Source organism: Thamnophis sirtalis, unplaced genomic scaffold (assembly GCF_051295495.1).
Source record: "Thamnophis sirtalis isolate CommonGarterSnake01/CBP01778 unplaced genomic scaffold, rThaSir2_p1.2 scaffold_6, whole genome shotgun sequence".
Lineage (NCBI taxonomy): Eukaryota > Metazoa > Chordata > Lepidosauria > Squamata > Natricidae > Thamnophis > Thamnophis sirtalis.
The window spans coordinates 81,748,092-81,763,224 of NW_028261386.1; the positions used below are offsets into that span (position 1 = coordinate 81,748,092).

The 15,133-nt window shown below is 41.4% G+C and overlaps 1 protein-coding gene across 2 annotated transcripts in view; it reads left to right on the plus strand.

Moving 5' to 3' along the window:
• The window catches only part of RMND1 (required for meiotic nuclear division 1 homolog), a 42,865-nt gene that overhangs the window by 12,840 nt on the left and 14,892 nt on the right, over positions 1-15,133 (plus strand). The window contains exons 3-8 of one of the 2 annotated variants that reach the window (XM_087718290.1): positions 271-376; positions 2,555-2,630; positions 4,720-4,784; positions 11,308-11,497; positions 12,364-12,470; positions 14,875-14,939. In XM_087718290.1, coding sequence (XP_087574416.1) covers positions 271-376; positions 2,555-2,630; positions 4,720-4,784; positions 11,308-11,497; positions 12,364-12,470; positions 14,875-14,939 — 609 coding nt within the window. The remainder of the gene's footprint in view (positions 1-270; positions 377-2,554; positions 2,631-4,719; positions 4,785-11,307; positions 11,498-12,363; positions 12,471-14,874; positions 14,940-15,133) is intronic. The other variant, XM_087718291.1, reaches the window with a different exon arrangement.

Below are 15,133 nucleotides of genomic sequence, written 5' to 3' on the forward strand. Positions count from 1 at the left end.
CTCTAAATCATAATCTTCCAAAGAACATAATTGAAGTTGCTTAGTAGATCCAGAGGAGGTATTTGTCTATCCGTATATCAGTGAAGCAAATTTAAAACTTTTTAAGTGTAAAAACCTTTGGAAAAAAACAACTATGGTTCTGTGCAGAATTTTAGCCATCTAGTGGCCAAATGCTAACAATGAGTTTGTGTAACGCTCTTTAGTATATCAGTTCTAGTGAGTTAGGCAACTAAGTGTTTTCTAAAGGAAATTCTGTTCTTTTTGGCATAGGATGTGATGCAATGTATAGCCTTTGCAACAGCAGATGCCTATCATCTTGGTAATCTATGCCTTGACCTGATCTCATCTGGATATGTTGAAATCACATTACCTAGAGGTACAACTGAACAGTTATTTCAAGTAGATCATATATTGTTTACTGATGCTTTTTCAGATATATACATATCATCAAACAGGTTTTGTACAAATGCTTTCTTTATAGAAATGTTGTTTGATACTTAAGTATGTGCTGTAATGTGGCCTAGATGCTAACATTTACTTCAAAGAAATGAATAGCATATTTTTTTTGTACTATAAGACACACCAGATCATAAGACGCACATTAGCTTTGGGAGGGGGGGGGATCTGCCTCTGCCTCCCAGCATACATCCTGTATTCATCTGGCTAGCATCCTTGCAGCAAACAACAAACAGCCTGGTCAGCTTCAGCACGTTATAACAGCCCCAGCACGTGGCTCGTCAGGGCTCTGCTCCGTTGCGCCCACCACCCGTCAACTGAGCTACAATGCTGCCGCCGCTGGGGATCACTGGAGCCTTCGCCGCCAAGCAGCTGATTGGTGGTTGGATCGGCCTCCCAGAATACCACCGAACAGCTGTTCTATGCAGCGGCAGCAATCTCCACCATTTAGAACAGCTGGAGCCAGGAGGCCAATCCATCCACTGACCAGCTGATCGGCACTGAAGGCTCCAACATTCCCCGGTGGTAGCGAGCAGCAGCAGCGGTGACAGACGTCTGTGGTGAACGATGCCGACACCCCAACTACCTTCCCCCCGCCCCAGCAATATTCACTCTATAAAATGCACAAACATTTCCACCCACTTTGGGGGGTGGGGGAAAGTGTGTCTTATAGTGCAAAAATTATGATAATTGGTGTAGAAGTACATCTGCAAAAGTGTTTATGCATGGTCTGCTTTCAGGTCAATTTTCCTTCCCAAATCAGGGTTCTTAAGGAACTAAAAAGTGCACCGAGTTTAAATGAAAACTGTTTTAAGGATATAATGTGGCAGTCACATATTGTAAAGTAATTCTATTAAATGTCATACATGCATTAATACCTTTGGGTTAATGAATAAGCTAGGAAAGGAGGTAATACAGGATGACACAACACTGTGAAATAATGAAATGAAATAATGACTTACTGCATATAAGTAATATTAGTAATACATGAAAATCTTTAACTGTGCAATTTGACAATTCCTAATGATTTTTACTGCAAAGAAACCACTCTATTACCTTAAACATTTCATTCCAGGTGATAGTCTGTATTACTATGTAATACCTGAAGAGAATCTTGAGTCGCCAAATTTATGAAATCTGGCTCATTCAAATTTTAGACATGGGAAGAGTGAATAGAGCTGATTGGTAAATAATAGGGCTATAAAGAATTGGAGATAAACTATTTCTGCCAGCATTAGTAAAAATTAAAGTTTGATTTTAAAAATGTGAGAAGTGATAATTTGAGTAATAAGTCATTAATTAGCTTTGTGGTATTATATTAATGCTGGAAGATCACTATAAATTAATTCAGTTTTATTATAAATGATCATGTTGTAGCAATAGCAGTAGCAATTATATACCACTCCATAGTGCTCTATAGCACTCTCTAAGCAGTTTACAGAGTCAGCATTTTGCCTCCAGCAATCTGGGTCCTCGTTTTACCAACCTCAGAAGGATGGAAAGCTGAATCAATCTTGAGCTGGTCTGGATCAAAGTCCTGGCTGTGGGCAGATAGCCTGCAATGTTGCATTCTAACCACACCGGCTGATGTTAAGTTTGTAGCTTAATTTAGAATAAGGGAATTGCAAATGTCTCTTTCTTCATTTCTGTTTTGATAGTCTGTTGCTGAGAAACTACTGGAATTGTCAGAGTACTCTGATAGATATATGCTTGCACTGTATGTGACACACAGCACGATTTTATTCATATTTATAAGTTGTAAACCCTACAGAACCTTACCAGTTAGCAGCTTTTAGCTAATCTTGTCTTGATTCAGAAAGCATGATTGTCCCATCTTAATATTTCTGTGGGATCCCCCAGGGAATATGAGGGCCATAAGATAGATGGGAAAATAAAATATCCTGGAAGAATGCTGTTTTTACAAAATAAAAGAAGAAGAACCATAGACTTATTGATGAAGTAACCAGGAGATCAGTTAGATTTGAAAGAGACATACTTAATATAAATTATCTTGGGTAATAACATATAGGGTCCACGCTAAATGTAATTGTTTCTATTTTTTATAATATAATTTCACATAAGATTTTTTGAAAACTAGATGCAGCAAATGTTTTGGTGGTTGGCACAGAAAAGACAGCCAAAGATCATGATTTGGGGATCATATTTTTCTTCAAGTAAGTAAAGACCAATAATGTGGCATATGTGAGCTAAATTTTTCATTTCCACCTAAAGGAAAATTACATATTTATTTCTTCAGTATCATTCAGAATTTTAGTGATGATTACTTACAATATTTGTAGAACTCCCCAATCAAGCAACCTTAGGGCTTTACAAGAAGGAGAAAAGACCAAGAAAGAGAAATATTGTAAGCAACAAACTATAATCAAATGATTGGCCATAGTTTTACTCTATGAATCAAACATTATTAAATGGAAAGCGTTTTCAGAGCTTTCCAGAACATAAGGAGATTTGGTGCTAAATAGATTTGAAAAGCTTCTATGGTGGCTTTTATTGAGAATACCTGCCTTCTAACCCATACCTCTCCTACTTCAGATGGAAGTAGGGCTTCCAACAAACCCATTTTTAGTATTTGGATCAAACAGGCAGAATCTTATTTGGTAAGTTGGTCCCTGATAAATCTTGATGCCCTGTTCTTTAGGGCTTTAAGGGTAATGAGCAATAGCAATAGCACTTAAACTTATGTACCATTTCATAGTGCTTTTACAGCCCTCTCTAAGCGGTTTACAGAGTCAGCATATTTCCCCCAACCACCTCGGTCCTCATTTTACTGACCTTGGAAGGATGGAGACTGAGTCAACCGTGAGCTGTTCAGAATTGAACTCCTCGAGTGAACAGTGAGTTAGTCTGCAGTACTGCATTCTAACTTAGTGGCTCTTCCAATACTTGGAATTGAGTCAAGAAGGCTACCAATAACTACAAGTGGTCCTCACAACCATTTCATTTAATGGTTATTTGAAGTTACAATGGCACTAAAAGAAGTAACTTCTTGCCAGTTTTCACACTTATGATTGCTGCAGCATTTCCATGGTCACACGATCAAATTCGGGCACTTGGCAACTGACTGGAAGCCAGATTTGCTTAATGTCTGCATTGTTCACTTAACTACAGTGATTCACTTAACAATTGTGGCAAAAACAATTGTAAAATGGGGCCAAACCCGCTTAACCGACTTCCTTGGCAATGGAAATTTTAGTTTCAGTTGTCATAAATTGAAAATTACTTGTTGTGCAGAAACTAAAACAAAAATGAAACAGGTGTCCATAGCCAGAACAAAAGGTTGCTGTTTCATTTGTGTCATCCTCAGAACTTTCACTTCTGCTAGGCCAGTGACGGCGAACCTTTTCAGCACCAAGTGCCCAAAACAGAACATGCGCGTGCATGCACACTTGCGTGCGCGCTGGTCTTCAGGTTTCCGGCACATGCATTCACACTGGCCAGCTGGTCTTCAGGTTTCCGGTGCTCTGGTGCGCTCAAAGACTAGCTGGCTGGCATACATGCCCATAGAGAGGGCTCTGTGTGCCACATCACGATGCTAGGCAGAATTAACTAAGAACTAAGAAAAAGAACAGCAAAGAAAAATGATAGCTAAGTAAGACAGGAAAAATATGTACATAAAGAAGTAGCTTCTGATCTTGTTTACAGCAGTTAAATGCATTTATATTTTATGCTCTCTCAATATGCTTATATTGTGGCTTCCTTCTTCCCATATTCTATTCTTTCTAATCATCAAACCCATTAATCATAATTTCATTTTTTTCTATTTTCAGCAAAAAGTCCATAAGGGGTTTCCAGTCACTAACAAATATGATTATCCCTAACCAAACAAATCAATTTTGCCCTCTGCAAATTCTGTCATCTTCACCAACATTCCTTCATTGTAGGTAATTCAGGGTCTTTTGACTTTGGGCATATATGATCTTGCAGATTATCACATACAAAAATAATCTTCCATAACTCTTTTCCAGTTGTCTATTTGTCCCAGCAAGAAATATTTCAGTTGAATATTAATCTTTAAAACTTTAAAACTCTTGGTATCACTAAAATTCTTTGCACCTCCCCCTGTTCTAAAGATCCCTAAAACAAATATCATTCGGATACTGTAATAATAGTTTATTGTTTCAACTTTTAAAGGCAAGCAAGAATGGAAAGAGAATTGCTTATTTCTAGGAATTGCTTGTTTGAAACTTAAAATATTAGTCTAACATTAGTCTAACATTAATTTGTGATTTTTTTTTCTTATAGGGAAGGGTCTGTTGTGTTTTGGAATATTGAAGAAAAAACAGTAAGTGGAAGGCAGGTTTCTGGAGGTAAACTATTTTGGTGTATGAATGAGGGTAATTAACACATTAATAAATTACTTTTAAATTACCTTCTCTAATGGGATAAGGGTTAACTATATTATTTCTGACATAACCTGTTTTCTTAGACTATTAGTTTTATTTTTAGAATGCTGTAGTATGATACAAACATTTTTAAAAATGGCATCTTCTTTCTTGAATACATTGAAAAACAGAAGATATAATTGTACCTGCTGGAAGAGCATCCAGCTTAAGAAATACCATAAGGCTTGCTGAAATGAAAGAGCTTTACAGCCTTCCAGACAGTGAAGTAAAAGAGCAAATTAACTAATTAATCTGAATACAATCAAAGCACAAAAATTTGATGATTAAAGTGAAATTGTCCTACATTTTTGGAACCTTTATTCTAATTCAGAAGGAAACAGGTGAATAATGAGACCGAGTCTGTTAACTAAAGTAACACTTATTCAGACTTTATGAAATAGACTTTATGATATTAACTGTTACATAGTTAATCACTAACATTAATATTCTAAGAGCCATTTGAAAAATCTGAGTTAGCATATTTCTAAACAATATCCTTGTAAAACCATACTAATGGTTTTAGTATGTAAATACTAAGATGACATCTGAGTTTGAGTTTTTTGAGTTTGAGTTTATTATTTATAGGCCGCCCTTTTCCCTGAGGGGACTCAGGGCGGCTTACAATTTATAGGGAAGGGGGGGTACAAGACAATAAAACAATAAACATGAAAACAGTGCAAGTAAAAAATAAAACACAACATTCATCATTCGGGTGGGGGCAGGTTACGATCTAAAGCGAAAGACATTTTTCTCCTTGCTAATAATTAATAATTCTGACATACCTGTCTATTTCAATCTGCTTTCTAATGAAAAAGGAGAAATGAGTTTATTAACTTAAGAGCAGATTGTATGCTGTCAAAAAAACCTATGACTCGGGGGTCTCACAGTTAGTGTATAATGAAAAAATAAGAATTAATTCAATCAGTATGTTGGCACAGAACTTGTAACAACACATAAAGGAGGAAAGCCTTAGTTATATACAGGATAACAACAAAGGGAAGAAAAGAAGATCCAGATTCATATTAATCTAATCTCATAGATTAATAGTTCATATTTGATTTGGGATTTTATTTATTGTTAAAAAATTTTATTTACCCCCATCATTTTCTTGTATGTTGAAATGCTATCTCCTCAAAACATTTAGCAAGTGTTATTAACCATTTTTATAGTTAAATTTCCAATCTGCTTTATTAGTATTGTTCTTTTGTGATGCCATGTCTTCCAAAGGATTCAAATTACATAATTTCCCAACTATTTGAATATAGTCAAGACTTTTTTGATATTCATCATGGTATAATAATCGGGAATGATATATAGCGTGTATATTTTGTAGAAATGCAGAAGTACAGCCAAATTCTAGAAAGAAACTTGCATTGTTTTGAGAAACAAGGATTTCCAAATTTGCCTTCATCAAAGTAACATGAACGTTGGATAAGATGGCATTTGTGGGAAGAAAATACCTAGAAAGATTTTTTAATATTTTTGTGATTTTGCTAATTTTCTTTAACAAATTCTTATTATTTTTTCTAAAATAATAAGGCGGCTTTCAGAGTTTTAATATGGTAGCACTAGCAGTAGTACTTAGACTTATATACCACTTCATAGTGCTTTACAGTCCTCTCTAAGCGTTTTACAGAGTGAGCATATTGCCCCCAAACACCTGGGTCCTCATTTTACCGACCTCGGAAGGATGGAAGTTTGAGTCAACCTTGAGTCGGTCAGGACCAAACTCCTGGCAATCAGCATAATTAGCCTTCAACCCTACAGTCTTCTTACCGCTCTTATCGAGGTCCCCCGTGATGACGGATATACAGGGGACGTGTGTGGACCGAAAGTTGAGGGGAGCTGATGCCTTCCATCAGCCTAGGACTCCAGAATCTCCAGCACGGCTTGGCGTACTCAGCGGCGAGAATGGCGGCCCCGTAGTGACGACGGAGGTGATTGAAAGCGTTTTGCAGTGGCTCCAGCGGCTGTGGGGTTTTTCAACCCTCCTCTTACAGCTTTTACAGCTTGGTGAGCTTACAGTGACTGTGTTGGTCAATTATTGCCATCTTTTAGAATGGGGGAGTTCGAACAGGGCTTCTATTCGGATCAGGCGAATCGGGTGGCTGGCTGGGTGTGCCGTGGCCGTAGCCTTTTCCGGATGCCTCCCCCCCTCCATATTTGGCTCAGTTCCTCCATCGATGCTACCTTCTCCAACAGCGCTGCTCCTTTCACCAACGCTGTCTCCTTTACCAATGCTGCCTCTTTTACCAACGCTGCTTTTTCCAGCAATATAGCCCCCTCCACCAGCACTGCTTCTCTTACCAACGCTGCCTTCTCCTCCAACGCTGCCTTTTCCATCAACATTGGTCTTTTGCCATTCTGGACTTTGACCATCTGACTTTCCTCAACTATATGTTTAGGGCTTTTGGACTTGTTTTCTTAGCCCTAATTGTTGCCACCACTACTATCTTCCACGGCCCGTGGACTACCACCATTGCCATCTTTATTACCTCCCACTATGACCCTTGGACTGCCAACTGGGATAGCACCTATTTATTCCATCTAAGTCTCTTTATTACGACGCTACGGACTGTGGTCGCTTGGATGTATTTACGGCATGTGAGAAGGCTTACACACACGTTAAGGACATTCGAGCCCTCCCCTTTTCATCTTGATCTGTCCCTGCTACTTGGAACCTTTGGACCTGGCCTACAGGAGAAGAGAAGTTGGATTTTCTCCTACTTACCATTCATTGCCTTTGCCGGTTCTCAACTGTTCCGCCTATTTCCGGACTCTTAGACTTATATTACACACTATTTAAGATCTGAGATCTGCGCAAATTGTCTTAGTATGAGGAGTGTGTGTGTATGTATGTTAATGAATGAGCCCACTTTTTATTAATTTTTAACTTATTCTCTGTTTTTATTGTACCTATTGTTTTTATTTTCATAGTGGGGCATATATGTTAGTATGGCTGTTTGGTGCATATGAGGGGATTGAGAGTGCGGCCTAGGGCCCCCTCCGCTGAGTGCAGAAGCAGAAGTGGACGGGGCCCGAATCTGCCTCTCATCCCGGAGTGTTTGGGGTGAATGGCCTGCCGAGTAATGCGGGGGCCATGGGTTGGGGAGAGGGGTCTACGGATAGGGGGATGAGCCGGAGCATCCCAGTTACGTTTGGGAGAGGCAGGTATGACGGGAGCTTCAGGGCTGGCCATTACCGGGGAAGGAGGGTTCGCTATGTCACAGCGATCCCTCGTTCCGGCCCCAATAGCTCATCTCAAAGACCATGTGGCAAGAGTGATCAGGGCCCTGGTCTCAGGTTGTTGTTGCTAAATGCCAGATCTGTGATTCACAAAGCTCCCCTCATCCGGGACCTGATATTAGGCGAGGGGGCAGATCTGGCATGTATTACTGAAACCTGGTTGGGCCATGAGGGAGGAGTCCCCCTCTCCGAAATGTGCCCTGAAGGGTTTCAGGTGCTCCACCAACCGCGACATCAGGGAAGGGGTGGAGGAGTGGCTGCTATCATCCAAAGGTCACTAGTTCCTCGTGGGATCCCTGCTCCGGAGATTGTCGGATGTGAGTCCCTTCTGGTGAAGTTGGACCTTGGGGGTCAAACGGGCTTGTTGTTAACGTACCTACCTCCCAGCTGTGTTGCAACAGCCCTGCCTGCACTCCTGGAGTCAGTAGCCGGACTGGCGGTTGAGTTCCCCAAACTTATAGTATTGGGGGATTTCAACCTGTCATCTCTTGGCGAACGCTCTGATGGGGCGCAGGAGTTCATGGCTTCCATGACAACCATGGACTTGACCCAGGTAATTTCGGGCCCAACTCATACAGCGGGACACACGCTCAACCTACCGTGTTTCTCTCGGGGCAGTGGAGACGTGATCTGAAATTAGAGGGCATTGAGATCTCGCCCCTGTCATGGTCAGATCATTTCCTATGGAGGCTGGATTTTCGAAAACCACTCTCCCCCACCGCAGGGAGGTGGAACCGATTAGGTGATTCCGCCCCAGGTGCCTGATGTACCCTCTGGGATTTCAAACGGAGCTTGGGGATATACCTGACTCCCTTGCCCGCAGCCCGACAGAGTCCTTGGTCGCTGCTTGGAATATAGCGGCGGCTGGGGCTCTTGATCGGATTGCGCCTTTGCAGCCTCTCCGCAGCAGTGGATCCAGGAGGGCTCCTTGGTTCACCGAGGAACTCCGGGAGATGAAGCGCCAAAAGAGACGCCTGGAGCGACGCTGGAGGACTAGTAACTCTGAATCTGACCGAGCACTGCTAAGAGCCTATATTAGGACTTATCTCGTGGCGATACAGGGGGCAAAATGTGCACATTTTTCCACTCTTATTGCGTCCGCAGAATCTCACCCAGCCGCCCTGTTTAGGATTACTCGCTCCCTTCTGAAGAGGAGGGATGCGGAGGAACCCTTGCAGGGAAGAGCTGAGGAATTTGTTCAGTTTCTGTCAGATAAAGTCGCCCAGATTCGGACGGACCTGGACTCCACTTGGGCAGTTCCTACCGAGATGCCGGGGGTAGGCCTTGAGCGGATTCCTTGGATTGAGTTCCAACCTGTTACTCCTGAGGAAGTGGACAAGGCCGTGGGAGCGGTGAGTGCCTCCACCTGCTTATTGGACCCGTGTCCCTCCTGGCTGGTTTCTGCCAGCAAGAAGGTTAAACGAGGCTGGTTCCAGAGAATCATTAACACCTCTCTACAGGAGGGATCTTTCCCGCAGCCCCTAAAGGATGCGGTGGTGAGACCCCTCCTTAAGAAACCTTCTCTGGATCCAGCTATTCTTATTCTTATCGTCCAGTCTCCAACCTACCCTTTGTAGGGAAGGTTGTTGAGAAGGTGGTGGCCTTTCAACTCCGACGGTCCTTGAATGAAGCCGACTATCTCGATCCCTTCCAGTCGGGTTTCAGACCTGGTTACTCCACCGAAACTGCTTTGGTCGCACTGACCAATGATCTTTGGCGTGCCAGGGATAGAGGATTGTCCTCTATCCTGGTGCTTCTTGACCTCTCAGCGGCCTTCGAAACCATCGACCATGGTATCCTTCTGCGAAGACTGGGGGAGATGGGAGTGGGAGGCACCATTCTACGGTGGTTCTCCTCTTACCTCTCTGACAGGTTGCAGTCGGTGGTGGTTGGTGGACAGAGGTCGACCCTGAGGCCCCTCAAATATGGGGTGCTGCAGGGTTCGGTCCTGTCCCCCCTCCTATTTAACATCTACATGAAGCCACTGGGTGAGATCATTCGCCGGCCCGCATCAAGTACCACCAATATGCGGACAATACTCAACTGTATCTGTCCGCCCCGTGCCAACTCAGCGAAGCAGTGGAAGTGATGTGCCAGTGTCTGGAGGCTGTTAGGGTCTGGATGGGAGTGAACAAGTTGGCACTCAATGCAGACAAGACCGAGTGGCTTTTGATGTTTCCTCCCAAGGATAGTCTGGATTTTCCATCTATTAGCCTGGGGGGTGAAAGTTTACACCCCTCAGAGAGGGCTCGCAACTTGGGTGTCCTCCTGGATCTGCAGCTGACTTTAGAACATCATTTGTCGGCTGTGACCAGAGGGGCCTTTGCCCAGGTTCGCCTGGTGCACCAGTTGCGATCCTATCTGGACCAGGAGGCACTTCAATGGTCACTCATGCCCTCGTCACCTCAAGGCTCGACTACTGCAACGCACTCTACATGGGGCTGCCCTTGAAGAGTGTTCGGAGACTGCAGTTGGTCCAGAATGCAGCCGCGCGAGCGATATCGGGGGTACCTCGGTACACCCGTGTTACACCTATCCTCCGTGAGCTGCACTGGCTCCCTATTAGTCTCCGGATGTGCTACAAAGTGCTGGTAATTACCTTTAAAGCCCTACATGGCACTGGACCTGGATATCTGAGAGACCATCTCCTGCAACACACCTCCCAACGTCCGATAAGAACTCACAGGTTAGGCCTCCTCCGGGTGCCGTCTACCCGACAATGCTGGCTGGCGACCACTCAGGAGAGAGCCTTTTCTGTTGCTGCTCCGGCTCTGTGGAACGAGTTACCAACAGAGATCCGGACCCTCCCCACCCTTGTGGCCTTCCAAAAAGCCACCAAAACCTGGCTGTTCCAGCAGGCCTGGGGTTGCTGACTCAAATCAGGTCAACCCCCAATTAAACCGGATGTATGTTGTGTTTTTAAACTGTTATGTATTATTTTATGTTCTCCCCCTGTATGTTATTTTATTTTATTCGTACTTGTAAGCCGCCCTGAGTCTCCCCCCCCCCCCCGGGATTGGGCGGCATATAAACCCATTAAATTGCTAAATTGCTACAGTCTAACCATTTTGCCACCACGGCTCTTATAACCTGGGTTATAAACAAATAAATGCATGAGGGTGTTTATGGGCACAAATTTACAACTTCTAACCTAACTTGTTTTCCTTATTATTTCTTGTTGACACAATTTTCTTCTTCCAAGAAAGTGAGAGCACGCTAGTCAATAGTCTAAATGTACCTAATGCATCTTTGCAACTTCCTAGCAGCTTTAATTTACAATCTGTTTCCCAGATGAAGAATATTTTTCGGAAGCTGGAAAAACATGAGATCCAACCTTATGAAATTGCATTAGTTCACTGGGAAAATGAAGAGATCAGCTATAGAAGAGGAGAGTAAGTATGTGAATGTCATAAACTCATGGAGTTTTCCATTTAAGCCACAGGCTAATGGTAGAAATTTTGACAAATAATTATTTCTGGAACATATATTCATATACAAGTTGTATCATAGCATCTAGGTATTTCATAAAATTCTTCATAAAAAATATTGGCAATTCCATTGTAAAACAAGAAAGTAGTGATGTTTTGGGGAAGCTATTGCTGACATTCCCTCCACCTCCTCCAGCTGCACATTCCATTGCACAGGTAGCTCTTTCACTCCATCTGCTCAATGACCCAGGAGATCGTTTAACATCTGGAATTGGGAATGCTGGATTGCAATTATTGAGTGAAGCAGTTACATGGACATCTTGCTTAATGACTACTTCACTCAATGACTGAGATTTTGATCCTGATTGTAGTTATAAGTTGAGGACAGTCAGCATATTCCAGTTGTTAAAAGACTGGCCCTTACTATGCTTCCACAAACTATTAGTGTTCTGTTTGAGCATCCTCAAGCCAACGCACTCAACTATGTACGAAGTATTACCACTTTTATGTTGATTGAATATGCACTGTTGAAGTTTTAAATGAAAAAAGATAAAATGAAAGAAACAGAAATTCACTTATACAATAAAAGAAATAAAAATTCACATGTGGAATAAGACCTATGTTAGATCAACTACTCCTAAATTTTATTTTATTTTTTGTATTCTTATGATCAGCTGAAGGATACCTACTCATGTTTTATTACACAGTCCTACCAGTTCTTTTAATACTCACTTGATTCACTATTAGACCAATGGTAATGCTGACTGGAGCGGATGAGGGAGCAGGAAGTTGCTTGAACCTAATGTAATCCATTCATATCTTTTTTGTAGAGGACAGTCAAAACTTCATAGAGGAGAAATCTTGATAAATTCAGAATTAGAAATGGATGATTTCATTTTAGAGAAGTTTGCTTTTTCCAATGCTCTCTGCCTTTCTGGTAAGCGGTTTATCGTATAATTTCATTTAATGATCTGTATTATTATTTGAAATCTGGGAGGAAATGGAGTTCATGAATGCATTTATAATGTATACGGCACTCAAAAATACTCTGCATGAAACATCTAATTACAACTATTTTGAACAATTTGCTCAGTCTCACAGCACTTTCTCTTGCTTATTGACTGAAAAAGAGGGAGAGAGGGAAGGAAGGAACCAACCAACCAACTAGACAACCTGTGCCCTATTGGGTCATTGCTTCAAAGATATCTTCTTATTTAAACAGGGAAAACGAATGACCAAGAGTGGGCCAATAAAGAGTGGGAGCAGGAGGGACTTCCAATTTTCTGCCGGCTTCCCCATTGTGTTTCCTTGTGTAAATTTGGCAGGGAACACCAGAAATCTCCATTCCCTTCCTTTCTCTCTTCCCCTTTCCCCCTCCAATAGGCAGGTAAGGGACTGTTGCTGGGTGGGAGTGGGAGCAAGGGATTCTGAGACTAACTGTCACAAAATAAAGATCACATAACAGCCAATAACACTGAAGCAGCCACAGCTTTTCCAAATTTTATTTCCTCAGGGAATCATGATGCCAGATTTTGGGCACCTGCTGTAGGTTAGCTCATTTGAGGGACCTTGGTTCAAAATTAGTTACTCTATGAACAGTGTTTTGCAAAGTTCAAAGTTATGACAACAAAAGTTTTAATATCAAAAGTATTATTTTTGAAAAGGCGACTGGGTTTTTCAAAAAATAAAAACACGATACAACTGGATGACTGAGAATCTTGATAGACAAAATATTTTATAGTACATAGATTATGCCATTGCAAATAATTTATGCTTTACTGTAGACTTGTGACCCTTAATAGTACTTTTGAGAGCCACTTTTATGAAGAGAATAAAGCATCAGACTAGTACTGTTAATTCTAGTCCTGCTTTAGGCACAAAGGCAGTTGGGTGACCTTGGGATAGTCACTTTCTCTCAGCCCTAGGAAGAAGGCAATGTCAAACCACTTCTGAGAAACAGAAGAAACAGAGTGTATTATCCTTAGTAAACTGCATAAAATTTAAGCATTCTTACTTTGTAGAAAACAATATCATGAAAGTAATGTTTCCCTTTGGGCTGAAAGAGACATGAAATGGGAGGTTTATGTTTGAATCTTATGTGAATTGGGAATAGAGTACTTTGATTTGAATAGGGGCAGCAGAAATTTTATCTTTACTTTTTTTAGTAGGAAAGCTATTATCAATCAGCTAGAAGGGACCTTGGAGGTCTTCTAATCCAACCCCTGCTCAAGCAGGATACCCTATATCAGTGGCTAACCTTTTTTGGCTCCCGTGTGAAAAGTGGGGGGAGGGCAGGGGGATTGTGCGTGGGTGTGCCACATCCATAATGCTATGCGTCCTCCCTCCCATGTGCCCATGCGACCAGCACCCTATCCCCACTTTTGGTGTTTTTTTTTCTCACTCCCCAGGCTCCAGAGACTTTCTAGGAGCCCGGGGAGGGCGAAAATAGCCCCCCTCCCAGAGGCTTCAGGAGCTTCCCTCAAAAGAAGGCTGAAATCTGCTGGCGTGCTGGAGCTGACAAGGCAACGCATTGCGTGCCCTAACAAATGGCTATGTGTGCCACCCGTTGCACATGTGCCATAAGTTTGCCATCATGGCCCTATATCATTTCAGACAGGTGGCTTTCCAGTCTTTTCTTAAAAACCTCCAGTGATGAAGCATATAAAACTTTTGAAGACAAGATGTTCCACTGGTTAATTGTCCTCACTGTTAGAAACTTTCTCTTTAATTCCAGATTGCTTCTCTCCTTGATTAGTTTCCATCCATTATTTTTTGTCTTGCCTTCTGGTGTCTTGTCTTGCCTTTTGGGGAAAAAGTTGACCCCCTCTTCTTTGTGGCAGCCCCTCAAATATTGGATTACTGCTATTATGTCATCCTAGTCATACTTTTCTCTAAACTAGCCATACCCAATTTCTGCAACCACTCTTCATATGTTTTTGTCTCCAGGCCTTTAACCACTATAGTTGTTACTTAGAGCAGAGAAATAATTGGTAGGTTCATATAAAATGGTTAAAAGGTTCATATAAAACACTATGCCAGGATTTAAAAAAAACCTTGAAAAAATAATTTTGACTTGATTTGCAAATTATACTGTATTGTGCAAGGTGGGTTTTTTACATTACACTGTCAAAAAGAACATATCAGGTTAATAGAGAACAAATTCTTGTCCCTAAGTTAAAATCAGAAACTTGTACCTACTCTAAAGTCTAAAAGAAATAATCAGCATATCAACATTACTTGTCAAGCATTGGACAATACAAATTTAAATGTTTTATTTTGTGATAAAACTTGGAAATGTAGCTCATGTGAATAATATATTTTTATGCTTTTCTCTAATGTAGTAAAACTGGCCATTTGGGAAGCAGCACTGGATAATTTTGTAGAATCTATTCAATCAATACCTGAGGTACTTACTATTTTTTTCATTCTTCCATAAAATTTGTGGATTTTTAACATCATAGGTGATTGAATTTTGGATTGTTGTATTTACCATCTGTTCTTGGACACAGGAATGAATTGAATTTGTTTGCCAGATCAAAATTTCAGTGAAACTCTGTATTACATTTGAACAATTAGATATGAAACACTTCCAACTCAATG